The sequence below is a fragment of the Myodes glareolus genome, chromosome 10 (assembly GCF_982192425.1).
Source record: "Myodes glareolus chromosome 10, mMyoGla1.1, whole genome shotgun sequence".
In the NCBI taxonomy this organism is placed as follows: Eukaryota; Metazoa; Chordata; class Mammalia; order Rodentia; family Cricetidae; genus Myodes; species Myodes glareolus.
Window position 1 is genome coordinate 14,383,607 of NC_142035.1, and position 22,131 is coordinate 14,405,737.

At 45.0% G+C, this 22,131-nt stretch overlaps 1 protein-coding gene across 1 annotated transcript; it reads right to left on the reverse strand.

The window, feature by feature from the left end:
* Positions 1-7,197: 7,197 nt before the first annotated feature.
* On the reverse strand, positions 7,198-9,220 carry Spint4 (serine peptidase inhibitor, Kunitz type 4). The gene is made up of 3 exons (XM_085696196.1): positions 9,094-9,220; positions 7,768-7,937; positions 7,198-7,269 (listed from the first exon to the last, which is right to left on the reverse strand). The coding sequence occupies exons 1-3, from the start codon at positions 9,218-9,220 to the stop codon at positions 7,198-7,200; spliced, it is 369 nt and encodes a 122-aa protein (XP_085552322.1).
* Between the last annotated feature and the right edge of the window lie 12,911 nt (positions 9,221-22,131).

Sequence of the window (22,131 nt, forward strand, 5' to 3'; positions counted from 1 at the left end):
GAGGAAGTGTGTCATTAGGGATGGACTTTGAGGTTTCAAAAACTCATCTCATTCCTAGTTAGCTCTCTCTTTGCCTCATGCTTGTGGTCTGGATGTAAGCTCTCAACTACTTCTGCAGTGCCATACCTGCCTGCCTGCCTGTCTGTTGCCATGCTCCCTGGCGTGGTGGTCATGGACTCAACCTCTGAGATTGTAAGTAGCCCCTAATTAAATGCTTTCTTTATAAGTTGTCTTGGTCATGATGTCTCTTCACAGCAATGGTAAATCCAAGAACAAATGAAGGAAAATAAGTGATTGGAACTGCCATGACTCATGGGGAGATATGTCTGCATAGCTGGGAACAATGACACCGTGGAGGGTCTAGGGGTAGAAAGCATGTCACCTAAGACAGGAAGGTTATATCTCAGTAGCATGGCTGTGACAGTCAGGTTCTATTCTCGTTACTTCTCTCCTTCCGTTCTTTATTCCCTATTTCCCACTTTGCCCCCGCCAGAAACCATCAACTGTGAAGAAATACTAGGGTTGTGTAGATGTCCGTGGCCCATGTCACCACTGAAGACCAGGAGGATGTTTGTGATCTGTGCCGTGTTAAAGGAGGGTTTCTCAACCTTGGCTTTATTAACATGTTTTAAGATTTTATTATGTGTGTGTGTGTGTGTGTGTGTGTGTGTGTGTATGTGTGTGTTCAGGTGCCTGAAGAGGTCATATCCCTTGTTGGAGTCAAAGGAAACCTGATGTGGATGCTGGGACCTGAACTGGGCTGCTCTGAACTGGGATGCTCTGAACTGGGCTGCTCTGAACTGGGATCCTCTGAACTGGGATGCTCTGAACTGGGATGCTCTGAACTGGGATGCTCTGAACTGGGGTGCTCTGAACTGGGCTGCTCTGAACTGGGATCCTCTGAACTGGGATGCTCTGAACTGGGATCCTCTGAACTGGGGTGCTCTGAACTGGGATGCTCTGAACTGGGATGCTCTGAACTGGGGTGCTCTGAACTGGGATCCTCTGAACTGGGATCCTCTGAACTGGGGTGCTCTGAACTGGGATGCTCTGAACTGGGATCCTCTGAACTGGGATCCTCTGAACTGGGATCCTCTGAACTGGGGTGCTCTGAACTGGGATGCTCTGAACTGGGATCCTCTGAACTGGGATGCTCTGAACTGGGATCCTCTGAACTGGGATGCTCTGAACTGGGATCCTCTGAACTGGGATGCTCTGAACTGGGATCCTCTGAACTGGGATCCTCTGAACTGGGATCCTCTGAACTGGGGTGCTCTGAACTGGGATGCTCTGAACTGGGATCCTCTGAACTGGGATGCTCTGAACTGGGATCCTCTGAACTGGGATGCTCTGAACTGGGATCCTCTGAACTGGGATGCTCTGAACTGGGATCCTCTGAACTGGGATGCTCTGAACTGGGATCCTCTGAACTGGGATGCTCTGAAAGAGCAGAAGCACTTCTAACCACTGAGTCGGATCTCCAGTGGTACTATTTTGTTTTTGGTAATTATTTGTATGCGTCTGTCCTGTATGCTATGTGACATTTAGCTGCGCTTGTGGCCTGTACTGGCTGGTTTTGTGTGTCATCTTGTCACAAGCTGGAGTCATTAGAGAGGAAGGAGCCTCAGTTGAGGAAATATCTCCATGAGATCCAGCTGTAAGGCATTTTCTCAATTAGTGATCCATGGGGGAGGGTCTAGTCCAGGTGGGTAGGGCCACCCCTGGGCTGGTGGTTCTGGGTTCTATAAGAAAGCAGGCTGAGCAAGCAGGGGAAGCAAGTCAGTAAGCAGCACTCCTCCACGGTCTCTCTGCATCAGCTCCAGCCTCCAGGATCCTACCCTGTTTGAGTTCCTGTCCTGGCTTTTTTCAGTGATGAGTAAACCCATTCCTCCCCAATTTGCTTTTTGGTCATGGTTTTTTGTCATAGCAATAGGAGCCCTAAGATAAGTTGGTACCAGGATAGTGGAGGCATTGATGTGACAGACCTGATAATGCTTTGGGGAGGATTGCAGAGGGACTTTGGAACGTTGGGCTAGAAGAGTCATTGAGTGTTAAGAGCTCTGTGGGATGCTCTGTGGGAGCTTGGGAGGAAGAATATTGAGAGCAGTGTAGACGATGGGGGCCTGGCGTGTGAAGCTTCAGAGGGAAGTTTAAAGACTACCATAGACATTTGTTATTTTGAATTAAGATTCTGTGGTTCTGGTTAGCAGGGGCTGAAGGATCAGCTGTGATTAACAAGATACTTGAAACTTTACTTTGCTGGGTTTTTACTGGTCAGCTGGAGCTAAGAAATTGGCAGTGACTAAGAAGAGACCAGCATCACTGAGGTGAAATCTTCTGGAAGTGTTTCCTGAGAGCACAGGGAAGCTATGCTCTAAGGCAGCCAAGGTTGTGCCTTGTGCTAGCAACCAGACCTGGTAGTGTGTAAGAGTTACCCAGGTGGTACTGGGAAGGCGTGACAGGGTCATGGAGAGCAGCTGAGACGTGGCCCTGTGAGAGGCCAGGAGAGGTCATTGATTGAAGGTTCAGCCTCAGTGGCAGTTGAAGGCCAGGACCGAAGGGGTCATGCTAAGAAATTGAGGCTTGGCACCATGAAGAGGACCTTGAAAGGCTGTTGGTGAAAGTACAGCCCAGTTGCAGCAGAAGACCCCAACATTTTGGAGATGCCAATGCCACGGGATGGCCACCTAGACCAAGAGCAGCAGCAGCGGAGTGGAGCCAGCTGGAGCCTAGAAGACAGCTGTGTGTGCGGCAGGGGGCGGAGCTGGAGGAGTGCCCCAAGCCTTTTGGAGGAGTCCAGATCATTAGTAGATCCCAGACGTTGGACAGTCGGAATTTGGTTTTGCTTTGATTTGAATGTGACTGTGCCCGGATTTTTCCCTCTTGAAGTAAGAAAGTATTTTTCCTGGAGCCCACAGCTGAGAGACTTCAAATTTTAAAACTTTGGATTTTAAAAGACATTGGCTATTATAAAGGAACTGAACTTTTAATGTGTTTAAATTTGTGAAGATTGAGGACTTTCAAAGTTACTTGTGTTTTTAATGTGAGATCTTGGGGATGAATAAGAAAGGAAGGGTTGTGGCTTATCAGTGATGTGTTTGTGTGTCAAGTTGACAAAGGGTCAGTTGTACTGGCTGGTTTTGTGTCAACTTGTCACAAGCTAGAATCACCAGAGAGGAAGGAGCCTCAGATGAGGGAATGCCACCATGAGATCCGGCTGGAAGGCATTTTCTCAATTAGGGAGCAATGGGGGGGAGGGCCTGGCTCACAGTGGGTGGTCCCTGGGTGCTTAAAATGCACATAACCAGGTACCATAATATAAAGGGGGAGAAGTGAATTTTGCAAAAGGAAGCTGGCTGCTGTCAGGAAGGAAAGGCATGCCCCTATGCATTGTCAGGGGTAGAGACAGCATTTACAGTTTAAAAGATTTCTTTATTTGATACCTGTGTCCTTGATGCCCTCAGAGTCCAGAAGAGGGCATCCGATCCTCTCAAACTGTTGGGAGCCTGTCTCATGTGAAATACGTGGGTGCTGGGAAACAAACCTCGTTCCTCTGGAGGGGCAACAATTGCTCTTAACCACTGAGTTCTTTCTTCAGCCCCTGTGTAGAGCTTTTTGAGAATATGTCATATATATCATATAAATAATTTGTGTGTGTATATACATTGTTCAGGCATGTGTGCTTGTTCTTTGTGTGTGTGTGTGCACGCGCGTGTTTACGTGCCCGTGTGTATGTAGAAGTAAGGCTCAGCCCTGGTGTCATTCCTCGGGAGCAGTCCATATAGTGACCAGGCTGGCCTTGAACTCACCGATATCCTCTTGCCTCTGTCTCCCCAGTGCGCACCTTCCGTGCACCCTTAATCCCAGCACGTGGGAGGCAGAGTCAGGCGGATCTCCAGGAGTTCAAGGCCAGCCTGGGCTACAGCGCGAGTTCCAGGACAGCCAGGGCTGTGACAAAGAAAAACCCTGCCTGGAAAAACAAACAAACAAAATCATGCCCAGTTACTTTATTTTAGGGGATCTCCCTGGACTCCAAAGGTCACTGATTAAGCTAAGTTGGCTAGTCAGTGAGCCCCAGGATCTACCGATTCCTCCGATTCCTGCCTCCCCATCATAACCGGCATTGCCACCATGACCAGTATTTTTTTTTTTTTGTGTGTGTGTGTGTGTGTGTGTGTGTGACTCTTTTTGTTTTTTTGAGACAGGGTTTCTCTGTAGCTTTGGAGCCTGTTCTGGAACTCACTCTGTAGACCAGGCTAGCCTCAAACTTACAGAGATCCACCTGTCTCTGCCTCCCGAGTGCTGGGATTAAAGGTGTGCGCCACCACTGCCCAGCTTGTGTGGGTTCTTAGGATAGAACTCACATCCTGTGAGGGAACTATCTCTTCAGTCCCCATTATTTCATTTTAAGTTAACCTGTTAATGCATTTATTTATTAATTATTTTGTGTTGGGAGCAGAGATTGATGCCAAGTGCATTTCTTGATCTCACTCTACCTTACCTTTTGAGTAGAGCCTCTTGCTGGACCTGACATTTGCTGATTGTCTAGGCTGGCTGTACAACAAGTTCTGGGGAACCCACTTGTCTGAACTTCCTTACATTAGGGCTATAGATATGCAACTCCTGTCCCATCCATGGTTGGCTGTTGACTTTTTGCAAATTTTAATTTTTTTCTTTACATATATTATATCCCGACTACAGCTTTCCCTACTTCCACTTCTCCCAGGCCCCCAGCACCTCTGTTCTCCCTAAGGTCCACACCTTCTGTTATCCTTCAAGACCAGGCCTCCTGGGAATATCAACCAAACATGGAACATGGCATAACGAACTGCAGTAAGACCAGGCACAAAACCTCACATCAAGGCTGGATGAGGCAACTAAAGAGGAGGAAAAGGTTCCAAGAGCAGGCAAAAGAGTCAGAGGTCCCCCCTCCAACTCCTGCTGTTAGGAGTTCCACAAGAACACCAAGTCACACAGCTCTAATGTATACAGAGGGCCAACTCAGACCCATACAGGGTTTATGAATGTCACTCGATTTCTATGAGCCCTGTTTAGTTGATTCTGTGGGTTTTGTTCTTGTGGTATCCTCTTCCTCTCTGTCTCCTAGAATCCTCCTTCTCCCTCCTCTCGGGGGTTCCACCGGCTTCACCGAGTGCTTGGTGGTGGGTCTCTGCATCTGCTCCTCTCAGTTGACATGCAACAGTTTTGACATGGGGCTGGGCATTGTCCTCAAGCGAGTGCAGCAAGCACTTCACTGACTGAGCCATCTTCCCAGTGCTTACATTTGCCTTTTTTTTTTTTTTAAAGAAACATAATTGGGAACTATCAAGAAATAGAAGAAACCTAAGAGGAAAGTGTGTACTGAGTTCTTTGTCTCTACTGAGCACATTACTTAGTCATTTTTTTGAACTGGGATATAGTTCTCAAAAGCTTTCCAAAGAAATTGCATTTGAGGTGTATTTGTAAAACGCCAAATCTATTTTTTTTTTTCAAGACAGGGTTTCTCTGTGTAACTCTGACTGGCCTGGAATTCACTCTGTAGACCAGGCTGGCTTCGAAATCACAGACATCTGCCTGCCTCTGCCTCCCAAATTCTGGGATTAAAGGCACTACCACCGCTTGACTTCAAATACCAAATCTTAGTATAATCAGAAGGAGAAAAACATTCCCCAATCTCACAAATAGGTACCAGGTAAATCAAGTCTATGGTATCAGGCCAGAGAACAAAGTTTCATTTAAACACAGCACAGTTTGGGACGTACGGAACTTAGAGATTTTGACCCAATACTTAGAGGCAACTAGAACCTTTTTGTTTCCTTGGCCCTCTCCACCCCTGCATTGGAGTAATCCAATGGGAGACAGAGTGAGTGCTAAACCACTAATCTATGGTTTCTGCCACTTCCCTAGAGTTACCCACAGTCGTGCCCTTCCAGGGTCTGCGGTTGCTAGTGTTCTGACTGAGCTGGAAGCTGACTCATCTGGGACCACAGTCCCGTTCACTACTTACGGGCACTAGGGTACTGGGTCACGTCTAGATTCCGTTGTGAGGCTCCATTGTTGGCAAGAATTTAAATACTCAGAGCACAGGCAGCGACCCTCCATACTATGACAGCTCAAGACTTGGAGCTCCCAGCTCCAGTGTCCTGGTTTCTATAGTGCCACCAACTGGGTTGCCAGAGACGTTTCCCTAGAACACGGACATGCTTGAAGGTGGATGGCCAGTTGATCTGGGGCAGATGCGAGAACTGAATGACAGTTATTTTGATCCATAACGAAATTCAGCAACGGAGACAGCTAGAGAGCAAAGAAGGAGGGTGCCACAGCGATCGCCTCATGAAAGGAAATGGGCTGGGTTCTGTAGGGGTTATAGGTCCTTTATATCAGAAGTGTGTTGGCTAGAAGTGATGCATGAATTCACGCGAGAGCTGAAGTTCAGGAACATCTCAGTTAAAATTATCTACAGCTGACAAGTGGGGAAGATTAACGAGGCAATTGAATAAGCAAGAGTTTTGAGTTCTAATGTCAGAAGTTTCAGCTTTATTCACTCAACATGGCTTCAGCATCTTGTATCTCATCTTTTGCTTGCTTTCACTTCCTGATTGGTTGGCCAGTTTTGGATTAGTCTTTCTGTTAATAAGTAAAATTTGTGATTATTATTATTATTATTATTATTACTACTACTACTACTACTACTAAAAGGACCCAATCGACTGGTCCTTTTTTTGAGATTAAAAGCTGCATAATAGAAAATAGATTATAAAAAAATTATCATATTTTAGGGAAATGGTTGTGGTTTCTTTTTTTTCTTGTTTTTATTGAGCTATACATTTTTGTCTGCACCCTTCCTTTCCTCTCCTCTCCCCTTCTACCCTCTCCCATGAGACCCCTGCTGCTCCCAATTTACTTAGGAGATTTTTGTCTTTTTCTCCTTCCTATTCAACTGGTTCTTAAGGTATCACGCCAACTTTGTAGCCGTCTGTTGCTAATGTTCTACCTAGAAACAATCAATAAACAGGTGTAATACTAGGTTGTGGGAATATGCAGACTGGAAAACCAGCACCTCTGCTTTGGAGGATGAGGCCTCTGTCTAGACGACAGGCACCGGACTGTGACTGGTGTCTTCCCTATGCTCCTGACGCTCCAGTAGCTTTGGTTTTCTCCACCAAACAGCAACCTAAATAGCTTATTATGAGGTTCTCAAGGACCCAGGCCATTGCCATAGTCGTGAGATGCTGGGCTGAGAGAGAGGACCTCTGCATCCATGTCCTTCTGAGTGAAAAGCAAGGAATCAACTGCGTTGGGCTTTACATTTCTTTCTTTTTTTGTTATGATCTCTCTCTCTCTCTCTCTCTTTTTTTTTTTAAAATTATTAGTTCTTTGAGAGTTTCACATAACAGGTTTTGATCATATTTATCCCCTTTCCACAACCCCTCCCAGATCCATCCCCTACCTTCTCTTTCTAATTTCATGCTTTTTTTTTCTTTATGTAACCCAAGTTGACTTGGAACTCACTACGTAGCCCAGGTTAGTGTCAAACTCTTAATAATCCTCCTGCTCCAGACTCCTGAATGTTGGGGTAACACAATAAAGCCACCATGACTGCCGAGGCTTTGATTTTCAGCTTGCAAACAGCTCATCCGCATCTGGAAGTAATTTCTGGGCTCCTTGCTCATTTTACCCTAGCATCTATCTAAAGTGTCGCCTGTAGAACCGTGATCCCAACCATCCAGCGTCATTGAGAGTCAAGCGAGGCCCCAAGGGGCTTACCTGCTTATAAATGCAATAGAATTCGCAGGTGTGTTTATCTTTAAAGTTGTTCCTGTTGCCCCCGCAGCCAGAGAAGACGAAGGGCTCACATAGCGATGTAATCTTGTTGAAGTAGTATCTATATAGATGCAAGCCACAGAATCCCTTCCTTACAGGGTGGTTGCAGATCACTGTTGACAAGAGTCCAGGTTCAGAGCCTCTTATTAAAAGAATCATCACTCTTTTCTTTATGGACCCAGGCTACGAAAGCTCTCCACTGCCCCCGTGTAAAACTGATTTTATCACTGGGGCGCAAGCTAGAATATCTCTAGCATGAACTGTGCTCTCTGTGTGATACAGGACAGTAAACCTGAGCTGTCAGTAGCCCGGGCCAGTGTGATGGAGGACACTTGGAGAAGGACTACATTCTCCACCTTGCTTATTCACATTAAGCATCCTGCTTCCTGAATCTCTACATGCTTTCCTTGGCTCCGGAAGCGAACATCTCACTTGGTATCTGTAGGCACTCATCATTTGGACCCTTCCTTTAGTCCCTTCTGCCCCCATCACCCAGAGCACACAAACATGTATGTAAAAGAGTCCACCTTGCACATCTACGCCTGAAATCTTGGTTTCTGCTGCCAAGTCTGGCAGACCCTCCCTACCTCCCTTATTCCCTTTGTTCATCCACCTAGACTTACCGGTTTTCGCTGGTAGTGTAGAAGTGGATTCCAGCAGCAGCCATGGTGACCATGTTGGAGACAAAGAAAGTTAATGTTGTTCTTAAAGCAGCCCAGCTGTAGTCCTTTTCACGACTGGGAATTCTCTATCTCTGCTCTGAGCTTCCCAAAGTGCCCATTAGAATTCACATTCAAAGCAAATTAAGTAAGAAGCGTGGAAGTGCAGATGATGGTCTTGGCCCCTCTGAATTCAGGGGATGTAACACAGTGGTCCTATGAATATGTATTGAATAGAAATAAAAACTCATCTCTCTCTCTCTCACACACACATACACACACAGAGAGATAGACATATAGATAGACAGACAGACAGACAGATAGATAGATAGATAGAATTTCTCAGATACCCTAATATTAATCCAGGTTTTATGATTCTCAATCTTTTTTTGTCGCTGAAACTCTTTGGGAGAAACTTAAGTTGATTTTACTTTCCTGTCTTCCTTTTTCTCCAACCCTTAATGGGATCTCAATATGATCAGAAGCCTCAGACCCACGGAATTTGATATAAGAGGAGGGTTTGGCTGATCCTCAGCCATACCGTCCAGAGGACCCGACTCTCTTTCTCCTTCATGGGTTTCCTCCCGTTCACACGTTCATTTTTGCTCACCTCCAAGATACCCGCTTTCACACAACTCTCTTCTGACTCCTGGAGAAAAGAATTCACTGGAAAGCATCTGCATGAGCTTGGAAAAAGTGAGGAGCCACAGGGCAAGGCGCATCCCCGGAGCCCCCATGGTGCTCCTGACAGCCGACGATGGAGATACTGGGGCTACGCTGAGGTGATATGTCTTCGGGGAGGAGCTTCCACTCCTCTGAGAAGTTGAACCCATGTTCGAATTGAATTTCCCCAGGGCCTGGACAGGGTGCTGGTGTATCCAAAATCAGCGTAGTGAGCAGGACAGTGAGTCCTTGGGTACCCAGCCATGGAGTTTGAAAGACCGTGTTTGACAGAGCCCTAGGGATGAACCCTGCCTCTTTCTCTTCATCTATGGGCTACAGCTGCTTAGAACTCAGGCCATTGATGTTGATGTTTCTTTTCATCATTTTAAAAATTAGCTCATAAACAATGGGCTTCATTATAGAGTTTTCATATTTGCTTTCTCTGCCCCCCTCCCCAGTTTCCTGGCCCTCACTGCTCTTGGTCCTCTTTCGAAATCTCCTTCCCTAAGGTCATCTTTCCCCTCTCAAGTTTCACGGCCTATTCCTGCTTGTACATGTACACGCATGCCTAGAACTTAAATCTGTTCTGAGAGCAGAGTCTGGGGTTTGTTGCTTGAGATAATAACTTCCACTTCCCATCATTTTTACTGCAAATGTCCTAATCTTTCTCTCTCTCTCTTTCTCTCTCTCTCTGATTGGATGAAACTTTGCTGTGGACATGTACTACCTTTCCCATGTTTCCTTTTTGTTTTGTTTTTTGGAGATAGGGTCTCTGCAGAGCCCCAATTGTCCTGGAACTCATCTTGTAGATTAGGTTCTCTGGCCTCGACTACACAGAGACCCTCTTGCACTGCCTCCCGAGTGCTGAGATTAAAGGCGTGTGCTATCGCTGCCTTGTACTAAGTTTTCTTCTTCCATCTGTCTGTTTCCCGATATGCAGGTTGTTCCTTTTCCTATTGGAGTTGTTGGCTTTTACTCTAGCCTCACGTCGGGTGACAGAATATAATTGGTTGTTTCACTCTTGGCTTTTTGGGGGACCTGTCACCCAGCTCCCAGATAAATCACATAGAGTCTCATTCTTTCTTATAAATGCCCAGTCTTAGCTTGGCTTGTTTCTAGCCAGCCTTTCTTAACTTATCCAACCTATCTTTTATCTCTGGGCTTTTTCCTTTCCTTACTTCTGTATATCTTACTTTCATTCTTATTCCATGGCTGGGTGGCTGGGTGGCTGGGTGGCTGGCTGACTAGGTGGCTGGGTGGCTGGGTGGATGGCTGACTAGGTGGTTGGGTGGCTGGCTGACTAGGTGGCTGGGTGGCTGGGTGGCTGGCTGACGAGGTGGCTGGGTGGCTGGGTGGCTGGCTGACGAGGTGGCTGGGTGGCTGGGTGGCTGGCTGACGAGGTGGCTGGGTGGCTGGGTGGCTGGGTGGCTGGCTGACGAGGTGGCTGGGTGGCTGGCTGACTAGGTGGCTGGGTGGCTGGGTGGCTGGTTGACTAGGTGGCTGGGTGGCTGGGTGGCTGGTTGACTAGGTGGCTGGGTGGCTGGGTGGCTGGCTGACTAGGTGGCTGGGTGGCTAGCTGACTAGGTGGCTGGGTGGCTGGCTGACTAGGTGGCTGGGTGGCTGGGTGGCTGGTTGACTAGGTGGCTGGGTGGCTGGGTGGCTGGCTGACTAGGTGGCTGGCTGACTAGGTGGCTGGGTGGCTGGCTGACTAGGTGGCTGGGTGGCTGGCTGACTAGGTGGCTGGGTGGCTGGGTGGCTGGGTGGCTGGGTGGCTGGCTGACGAGGTGGCTGGGTGGCTGGGTGGCTGGCTGACGAGGTGGCTGGGTGGCTGGATGGCTGGCTGGCTAGGTGGCTGGGTGGCTGGCTGGCTGGCTGACTAGGTGGCTGGGTGGCTAGGTGGCTGGCCCCTGAAGTTCTCCTCTCCTTGTTCTCTTGTTCCTTCTTTTTACTCCTCCCAGATTCCTCCTTCTAGTTATTCTCTCTGCCTGGTAGCCCCGCCTATCCTTGCTCCTGCCTCGCTATTGGCCACTCAGCTCTTTATTAGACCATCAGGTGTTTTAGGTAGGCAAGGAATCACAGCTTCACAGTTAAACAAATGCAACATAAACAAAAGTAACACATCTTAGAATAATTTCCCACAGCATCCTAGGATTGTAATTCATAAACAGTGGGCATGGCTGTGCAAACGTATTTATGGTGGTTGGGTATGTGTGCAGGGTGTTCAGCTGGGTCATAGGGCACTTTCAGTTTTAGGTTTCTGTTTGTTTGAGGAAATGCTTTCATGATTTCCAGAGTGGCCACACAATTTGCATTCTCCCCAGGAGTGAATATATTTCTTCTTTTCCTGCATCTTTACCTGCTTTGTTGCCATTTACTTTCTTGGTGGCAAACCTTCTGGATGGGTGAGGTTGAAGTAAAAAACAGTTTTAAAGGGACTGAAGAGATGACTCAGCAGTTCAGAGTGTGTACTGCTCTTGCAGAGGACCTGAGTTCAGTTCCCAGCACCCGCATGAGTTGGCTCACAACCTCCTGTGACTCCAGCTTCCAGGGGCATCTAATGTCTCAGATGCCTGCACTCAGATGCATATACCACCACCCACATATATTAATTATATATATTAATGTAAAATACATTTTAAAAATATTCTATTTTATGTGTTTGGGTGTTTTGCCCGCATGTCTGTACTGCTTGTGTGCTTGGTGCCTGCAGAGACCAGTAGAGAGCATTGAATCCCTGGGCTAGAGTTACCAAGAATCCTGGGCTGCCATGTGTTGCTGGGGATCAACCCCAACCCGGGTCATCTGGAGAGGGATTAGGGATATCACACCTATATTCAGTTAGTATTTCTTGTATGTAGTTTAGGATTACTTTCACTAATAATGGCCAAAATGATTTCGCTGACTTGAGGTCTGAGAGGGACACTTGCTCCTCTGGCTAGACAAAGGAGGTCACAGCTTTGCCTGTCTTGACTGACCTTGTGTAACAAGGAAACTGAAGGGTGTAATGAGGTTCTATAGGGTTCTCAAATGGGCCATTATATCAAGTAGGGATGAGCAGCAGAGAGGAAGCCCCGGATATAAGAATGTAAACGATTGTCCCACCTTTTCATGCAAGAAACGAAGACCTGGCTCACTCCAGGGCAAAACCTTCTGATTGTCAGAAGACTGAGGGTGTAAAAATCAATGGGAACTCAGCATTTGAAAGCACAAGTACAGCTGCCTGAACTTCTTTGCTCGCTGGTCTTTGGCAAATGTGTTCTTTAGAGTGTGTGGTTGGACGGTAATATTCATTGTTTACTTTAATTACTGCCTAAGTCTAAGTTTTATTTTTTGTATTTTTTTTAAATCAGGATTCACACAGAACTGTAGAACTTTGGATCTGAGACATGGAATGGATTTTTTATTGTCTTCCTTTGGGGAGTGGCAGATTCTTTTTGTTATTTTTCAACAGACGTTACACCAAAGTAGTAGCCATCCATATCAGCTGCGACAGAAAACCAAGATGACCGTTTGAAATATTCTGCATTTTTTTAAATTTAAAATCCCCCATTTTATTGTTTCTTTGAGAATTCCATCAATCTATTCTTGATCTTATTCACTTCTCTCGCTCAGCTTCTCCAAGATCCACCACCGGTTCCTACTCCACCTAACTTTGTATCATCTTTTGTTCCTATTTAAACCCATCAAGTCAGATTTGTGCCACCCATATACTCTTGGATATGTGGTCACTGGTGAATGGATGACCTACCAGAGTCTATGCCTTTAAAGAAAATGGACTCTCTCTCTCTCTCTCTCTCTCTCTCTCTCTCTCTCTCTCTCTCTCTCCCAGCAGCTATTAATTGCCAATAGCTCCTCGGCTGGGAATAGGACTTTGAGCCTGTCTCCCCTCTCCATGCTAGGATTTGGTCTGGTTTGAGCTCATGCAGAGCCAGAACATCTGGAAACTCTTGTTTTGGTTGTTGTTTTTGTTTTTAGTACTCACCACTCCACCACCGCTGGCTCTTATAATCTTTCTGCCTCTCTTCCGTAATGCTCTCTGATTCTTGGGAGGAGGCATGGTGATATAGATGGCTGAATAGTCTGCAGTCTTTTATTCTCTGCACCTTGACCAGTTGTGGGTCTCTGTGTTAATCAACATCTCCTGCAAATGCTGGTCTGGGAATTGAACCTGGGTCCCCTGAGTCATCTCTCCAACCCCTGGCTTTTTTTTTTTTTACTGTTTTGAGACAGAAACTCAAGTAGCCCTACATTGTTCTCAAACCTGCTACAGAGCCAAGGACGGCATTGAACTCCTGACCCCTTGTTTCCACCTCCCAGGCACTGGGAAGACAGGTTTAACGCTTTAGCTTTGATACTCCGCCACTAAAAAAAAAAAAGAGAGAGAGAGAGATTTTAGATGGGTTTATTTTATGTGTGGAGGTGTTTTGTTTGCATGTATATATGTATGTGTGCAATGTGTATGCAGCGCCCCTGGAGGTCAGAAAGGGACACAGGATTTCCTGAGCCATTTCTCCAGCTCCCTGTTCCACTTTTTAACAAGGCTGATATGTGACAGGCAAGCACACTTTCGTGTCACACTTTGAACTGGGTTCTGGGTATAGGGAACAGGATAGGGTACAGTTTGTAAGGTTTGGTGTGTGTGTGTGTGTGTGTGTTGGGAGGGCTGTGTCTGAGTGCAGGAGACCAGAGACAGGATCTCCCTGGAGCTGGAGTTATAGGAAGTTGTGAGGTGCCCAATATGGGTGCTGGGAATGGAACAAGAACAGCAAACACCCTTAATCACCCAGTCTTCCCTCCAGTACCCTGTTTTTAATTTGAGACAAGTTCATTCTGTAGCCCAGGCTGGCCTTGACCTCATTGTGTAGCTCAGGTTAGTCTTGGGTTTAAGAGCCTCCTGCCTCAGTTTCCCAGGTAGTTGTGATTAAAGGCCTATGTCTTCCAGTTTGTTTTTCTGGGTTGGGAAAATTATTTCCCAGAATTTGGGACACCTGGATATTTTTCATTAAGGTCCTCTTTGTGGTTACATGCAAACGCGGGAAAGGAATGCTGGAGCCGCGTGTCTCAGGGAGAGAAAGTGAGGTGTTCCATCTCAGAACCCAGTGCTTCAGATGAAAGAGACACAGGACAGAAAACAAAGAGGGTCATTAACTCTACCACTGCGTTTTCCGCTCGGCCTACTGGAAAATCACCAGTTCACGAGTAACGAGAAATGCTTGGAGCACAGCAGTGACCGATAGCACTCCCGAGGGAGAAGAGGGGTCAGTTACAGACTAAGCGATTTCACGGATGCGCTTCCCTCTGGGGTGGTATGTTTCACTCTGTGGCGGTGGCTTCCTTACCCTTACTTCTAGCCCCAGGGCTAATTCTCATGCCCTTGGTGAGGATGGAAAGAAAGGCTGTGTAGGGCTCAGCAGAGGATTAGCGCTTCCTTCCCAGTGTCTACAAGGTGGCTCACAGCTGTCTCTAAACTCCAGTTCCACCGCTGTCTTCTGGCTTTTGTGGGTGCTGCATGCACAAAGCACACGTAGACACATGCAAGCCAAGCACCCATGCGCTGTTGCTGCTGCTGCTGTGATGAAACAGCAGGATAAAAAAAAAAAAAAGAGGAGTTGGGGAGGAAAAGTGCTTGTTCGACTTACACTTCATCATAGGAAGTCAGGACAAGAACTCAAACGGAGCAGGGATCTGGAGGCAGGAGCTGACACAAAGGCCATGGAGCGGTGCTGTTTATCATGGCTCACTCAGTCAGTTTTCTTAAAGAACGTAGGGCTGGCAGTCCAGGGGTGGTACCACCCACAACAGCCTGGGCCCTCCCCCACCAATCACTTGTTAGGAAAATGCCCTACTGCTGGATCTTATGGAAACATTCTTTTTTCAACTGATGTTCCCTTCTTTCATATAACTCTAGCTTGTATCAAGTTGACATAAAAATTAGACATACACGCGTATCAATGAAACAAAGAGCTGGTTCTTTGAGAAAATCAACAAGATAGACAAGCCCTTATCCAAACTCATTAAAAGGCAGAGAAAGAACATCCAAATTAACAAAATCAGAAATGAAAAGGGGGACATAATAACAGATACTGAGGAAATTCAGAGAATCATTAGGTCGTACTACAAAAACCCGTACTCCACAAAATTGGAAAATGTGAAAGAAATGGACAATTTTCTAGATAGATACCATATACCAAAAATTAAACCAAGACCAGGTGACCAATTTTAAATAGATCTATAAACTGCAAGGAAATAGAAGCTCTCATCAAAAACCTCCCAACCTAAAAAAGCTCAGGGCCGGATAGTTTTAGTGAAGAGTTTACCAGAACTTTCAAGAAGAGCTAATACCTATACTCCTCAAAGTGTTCCACATAATAGAAACAGAAGGAACATTGCCAAACTCTTTTTATGAGGCTACGGTTACCCTGATACCAAAACCACATAAAGACTCAACCAAGAAAGAGAATTACAGACCAGTTTTACTCATGAACATGGATGCAAAAATGCTCAATAAAATACTGGCAAACCGAATCCAAGAATGCATCAAAAAAATCATCTATCATGATCAAGTCGGTTTCATCCCAGAGATGTAGGGATGGTTCAACATATAAAAATCTATCAGTGTAATTCATCATATAAATAAACTGAAAGAAAAAAACCATAAGATCATTTCATTAGATGCTGAAAAAGCATTTGATAAAATCCAACACCCCTTCATGATAAAGGTCTTGGAGAGATCAGGGATACAAGGATCATATCTAAAAATAATAAAAGCAATATACAGCAAGCTGACAGCTAACATCAAATTAAATGGAGAGAAACTCAAAGCAATTCCACTAAAATCAGGAACAAGACAAGGCTGCCCACTATCTCCATATCTCTTCAACATAGTTCTTGAAGTTTCGGCTATAGCAATAAGACAACAAAAGGAGATCAAAGGGATTCAAATTGGAAAGGAAGAAGTCAAACTTTAGTTGTTTGCAGATGATATGATAGTATATGTAAGTGATCCCAAAAACTCTACCAGAGAACCCCTGCAGCTGATAAATACCTTCAGTGATGTGGCAGGATACAAGATCAACTCAATAAAAATCATTAGCCCCCCCCCACCATACACAAAGGATAAAGAAGCTGAGAGGGAAATCAGAGAAACATCACTTTTCACAGTAGCCACAAATAACATAAGTATCTTGGAGTAACTCTAACCAAGGAAGTGAAAGACCTATTTGACAAGAACTTTAAGTCTTTGAAGAAAGAAATTGAAGAAGATACCAGAAAATGGAAAGATCTCCCATGCTCTTGGATAGGAAGGATCAACATAGTAAAAATGGCAATCCCACCAAAAACAATGTATAGGTTCTATGAAATCCCCATCAAAATCCCAACACAATACTTCACAGACCTTGAGAGAACAATAATCAACTTTATATGGAAAAACAAAAAACCCAGGATAGCCAAAACAATCCTGTACAATAAAGGAACTTCCGGAAGCATTTTCATCCCCAACATCAAACTACTACAGAGCTGTAGTAATGAAAACGCTTGGTACTTGCATAAAAACAGAGAGGTTGACCAATGGAATCAAATCAAAGACCCAAATATTAATCCACACACATGATTTTTGACAAAGAAGCGAAGATTATACAATGGAAAAAAGAAAGTATCTTCAACAAATGGTGCTGGCATAAGTAGGGTGTCAACATGTAGAAGAATAAAAATAGATCCATATCTATCCCATGCCCAAAACTCAAGTCCAAATGAATTAAAAACCTCAATATAAATCCAACCACAATGAACCTGATAGAAGAGAAAGTGGGTAATAGTATTCAAAACATGGGCATAGGAGACCACTTTTTTTTATTAATTTATTATATTATTACTTTAAAAATACCAATCCAAATTTCCACTCCCTCCGTTTTTCCCACTCCCCTCCCTCTCCCTCCACAGACTCTCCCACCCCACCCCCTCCAATCCTAAGAGAGGGTCATGCACCCTACCCTGTGAAAAGTCCAAGACCCTCCCTACTACATCTAGGTCGAGCAAGGTTTACATCCAAAGGGAATAGAATCCCAAGAAGCCAGTACATGCAGTAGAGACAAATTCCAGTGTCCCTATCAGAGGCCCCTCAGTCTGCTCCAACTGTCAACCCCCTTCGAAGGGGCTTGGTTGTTCCCATGCTCGTTCACTCCTGGTCCAGTTGTAGTTGGTGAGCTACCATTAGCTCAAGCAAACTGTCTCAGTGGATGACCCCTCATGGTCTTGAATTCCTTGCTCATACTCTCACTCCTTCCACTCTACAACAGGATCTTGGGAGCTCAGTCCAGTGCTCTGATGTGGGTCATTGCCTCTGTTCCCATCAGTTATTGGATGAAGGTTCTATGATGATATTTAAGATAATCATTAGACTGACTACAGGGTAAGGCCAGTTCAGACACCCTCTCCTCTATTTCTTAGGGTCTTAGCTGGGGTCATCTCTGTGGGTTCTTGGGCATTTTTCTAGAGTCAGGATTCTTGCTAACTCCAGAGTGGTGTCCTCAATCAAGATAGATCTTTCCTTGCTCTCATATCTGTCCTTCCTCCATCTCGACTATCCCAATTCTTCAAGTAGGAGACCACTTTCTAAATATAACCCCAGTAGCACAGACACTGAGAGCAACAATAAATAAATGGGACCTACTGAAACTGAGAAGCTTCTTTCTGTAAAGCAAAAGACACAGTCAATAAAACAAAAAGGCAGTCTAATGAATGTGAAAAGATTTTCACCAACCCCACATCAGACAAAGAACTGATCTCCAAAATATATAAAGAACTTAAGAAATTAGACATCAAAATTCTAAATAACCCAATTAAAAAATGGGGTATAGAGGTAAAGACAGAATTTTCAACAAACAAATCTCAATAACCAAAAGATACTTAAGGAAATGTTCAACATCCTTAGCCACCAGGGAAATGCAAATAAAAACAACTCTGAGAAGATACCATCTTACACCTGTCAGAATGGCTAAGATAAAAAAAAAACCACCAATGATAGCTTTTGCTGGAGAGAATGTTGAGTAAGGGGAATACTCCTCCATTGCTGGTGGTAATGCAAACTTGTACAACCACTCTGGAAATCAGTATGGCAGTTTTCCAGAAAATTGGGGATCAACCTACCTCAGGATTCAGCAATACCACTCTTGGGCATATACCCAAAAGATGCTCAATCATACTACAAAGGCATTTATTTGCTCAACTGTGTTTATAACAACATTATTTATAATAACCAGAACCTAGAAACAACCTAGATGCCCCTCAACTGAAGAATGGATAAAGAAAATGTGGCACATTTACACATTAGAGTACTACTCAGTGGTAAAAGACAATGACATCTTGAATTTTGCGTGCAAATGGATGGAATTAGAAAACACTATCCTGAGTGAGGTAACCCAGACCCCAAAAGATGAATATGGTATGTACTCACTCATAAGTGGATACTAGGTATAAACAAAGAACATTGAGCCTATAGTTCATGATCCTAGAGAAGCTAAGGAATAAGGTGAACCCAAAGAAAAGCATGTATAGATTCACCTGGAAAGTTGCAACAGACAAGGTCACCTGACAAAACTGGGAGCATGGGGGTGGGGATAGAAGGGAGGGTGGAAAGGGAAGAACAAGGTAGAAGGGGAGGAGAGAGAAGAACTTGAGGGAATGGGATAGTCAAGATGGAGGAAGGACAGAGATGAGAGCAAGGAAAGAGATATCTTGATTGAGGGAGCTATTATAGGGTTAGCAGAAAACTGACTCTAGAGAAATTCCCAGGAATTCACAAGGATGACCCCAGCTAGGACCCTAAGAAGAGGGGAGCTCAATCTTGATTTGCCCTATAGTCAGACTGATGAATATCTTTTTTTTTTTTTTTTTTTTTTTTTTGAGACAGAGTTTCTCTGAAGCTTTGGAGCCTGTCCTGGAACTAGCTCTTGTAGACCGGGCTGTCTTGAACTCACAGAGATCTACCTGCCTCTGCCTCCAAAGTGTTGGGATTAAAGGCCTGCGCCACCACCGCCTGGCCCGACTGATGAATATCTTAATTATCACCATAGAACCTTCATCTAGCAACTGATGGAAACAGAGGCAGAGATCCCATCGGAGCACTGGACTGAGCTCCTAAGGTCCAGTTGAAGAGTGGGAGGAAAGCTCAGTGGATGAGCAAAGAGGTCAAGACCATGCTGGGTTCACCCACTGAAACAGTCTACCTGAGCTAGTGGGAGCTCACCAACTCCAGCCGTACTGGGAAGGACCAAGCATGGGACCAAACTGGTTCCTCTGAGTGTGGTTGACAGTTGCATGCTTGGGGCAGACTGAGGGGTCACTGGCAGTCGCACCAGGATTTATCCCTACTGCATGTACTGGCTTTTGGGTACATGCTATTGTACCAATATTGGCTATTCTCTTTGGGTGGATGTCTTGCTCGGCCTGGATATAGTGGGGAGGGCCTTGAACCTTCCACAGGGCAGTGTGTCTTGTCTTCTCTGAGAATTAAATGTGGGTGGGGTGGGAGGGTATATGGAGGGAGTGGAGTGAGTCAGAACTTGGATTGGTATGTATAGTAAAAAAGGATAGTTTCTTTTCTTTTTTTTTAATGTAAAAAAAAAAAAAGAAAGCATGCTGAATGAACCGTGAAGAGCAAGCCGGAAAGCAGCACCCCTCCATGGCCTCTGTTTCAGTTCCCACTTCCAGGTTCCTGCCCTGTTTGAGCTCGTGCTCTGACGTCCTTCAGTGATGGACTATGATGTGGAAGTGTGAGCTGTGAGCTGAAATAAACTGTTTCTTCCCCGTTGTTTTTGATCATGGTGTTTTTATCAAAGCGATGGCAGTCCTAACTAAGACCCTGGGCTATAGGAGACCTTGTCTCAACAAACAACAAACAAAAAGCAAAACTTCCTCAAATCTCCGGGTAGCGCATCACGGAGCAAGTGTGGGAATCGGAGGACAACTTGGTGGAGTCAGTTGTGCCTTTCCACCTTTACGTGGGCTCCAGGAACTGAACTCAGGTCAGCAGGCTTGTCTGCTTTTACTGGATGAGCCATATCCGCAGCTCTAAGGAGAGGACTCGAGTGCAGTTCTGTGCCATCTAGAACTAACTAGCCACTTAGATGGGAGGCGCCGGTCCTAGCTCTCTCACACCCTGCTCTCAGGAGCTACTAAGCCGCTGATTCCTCCGGCATACTGGTCAAGTTCTCATTGTTGCCTTTTCTGAGTCCGTCTTGAGTCAGAGGATGAGTCCACCGTGCTCTTCAACTCGTCCTTTCGTCTAAGGGAATTTGTTTGTGGTCAACCTCCTTTTATGTTTTCTTCTGAATGTCCCTTAATGACTTCCGGAACTTGATGTGAGCGTCTTTTGGGTGTCATGTAGATGTATGTCTTATGTTATTTTGAGTGTCCATGAAGTTCTGTTCTAACAGCTGGATGTACTCAATGGATTGTGCTTTTATTTATTTTTTAAATTTTCATTTAAATTTAAATGAAATTTAAATGAATTTCATTAAATTAAAATTTCATCCAGCCTGCATGGATGTCTGTGCACCACGAGCAAGCCTGCTACTAGAAGGGCCAGAAGAGGGCATCACATCCCCTGGTGCCACCTCTCCAGCCTCTGTGCTTCTAATTTTTATTTCCTTTATAGTTTTACAGGTATGTGCGAGAAAGAGTTCAGGTTCAGACAGCACACACATAACTGGTTTCTTTCTTTTTTTTTTTTAAATATTTATTTATTTGCTTATTATGTATACAGTATTCTTTCTTCAGTCCAGAAGAGGGCACCAGGCCTCATTTCAGATGGTTGTGAGCCACCATGTGGTTGCTGGGAATTGAACTCAGGACCTTTGGAAGAGCAGGCAATGCTCTTAACCTCTGAGCCATCTCTCCAGCCCCATATAACTGGTTTCTTAGAGGCAATTACATTTTAGAAATTTTGCCTTTGCCCCCTAAGCCATCTTGCTTGGCCTTAGAGGCAATTAAAAATATTTTTAAGGTTCTCATACAAAGTAATGGTTTCGTTATGTCATTTCCATACACGTACGCCAGTATCCTTTGTTCTTGTGCCCCTCTCTACTGTTCTCCTCCATCTCTCGTGCCCCCTCTTGCTGGTCCCTTCATGCCACCTTTATTCCATGGCAAATGGAGTCCTTTCCTACCCCTATACCTTGTAGAGTACCCCCTATGTTTTCCTGAAGAATTTTAGTGTTTCAAGTTCAAACTGTAGCTCCAACTTGGGAGGAGAGAGGGAGAGAATAGGTACATCACACACACAAACACACACACACACACACACACACACACACACATCAAGTTGTATTTACATATATTTAGCATATTGAGAGAGAGAGAGAGAGAGAGAGAGAGAGAGAGAGAGAGAGAGAGAGAGAGAAAGAGAGAAGAGGAGTTTGAGGGAGGGTTTCTGGGAGTGATTGGAAGTAGAAAAGAAAGGGAAGTGATGTGATTTTACTTTAATTTAAAACATAATAAAAATATAAAAAAAAGGTTAAGTGTGGTAATTTGAAAATGGCTCCATAAGCTCATAGGGACTGGCACTATTGGGAGGTGTGACCTTGTTGGAGGAAGTGTGAAAAACGTTAATTAAATAAAATTAAGAAACAATGGTCCCTCTAGACTCATATACTTGAATGCTTCATCATCAGGGAGTGGCACCATTTGAGAAGGATCCTAATCCAACAAGGTGTGGCCTTGTTGGAAGTGTGTCACTGGGGGTGGGCTTCGAAGGGTCAAAAGCCCAAGTCAGGCCCAGTTGCTCTCTCTTCCTGTTGGATTAAATCTATGTATTGTTCTTTATTCTTCATTTAACCAATTTCTGCCCTGATCTTTATTATTTCTTGCTGTTTACTGCTTTGGGGGCTTGGACTGTTCTTGTTTTCTCAAGACCTTGAGATGCACCATTACTTTGCTAATTTGAGGTCTTTCTGATTTTTTTTTGGGGGGGACACATGTTGTCATT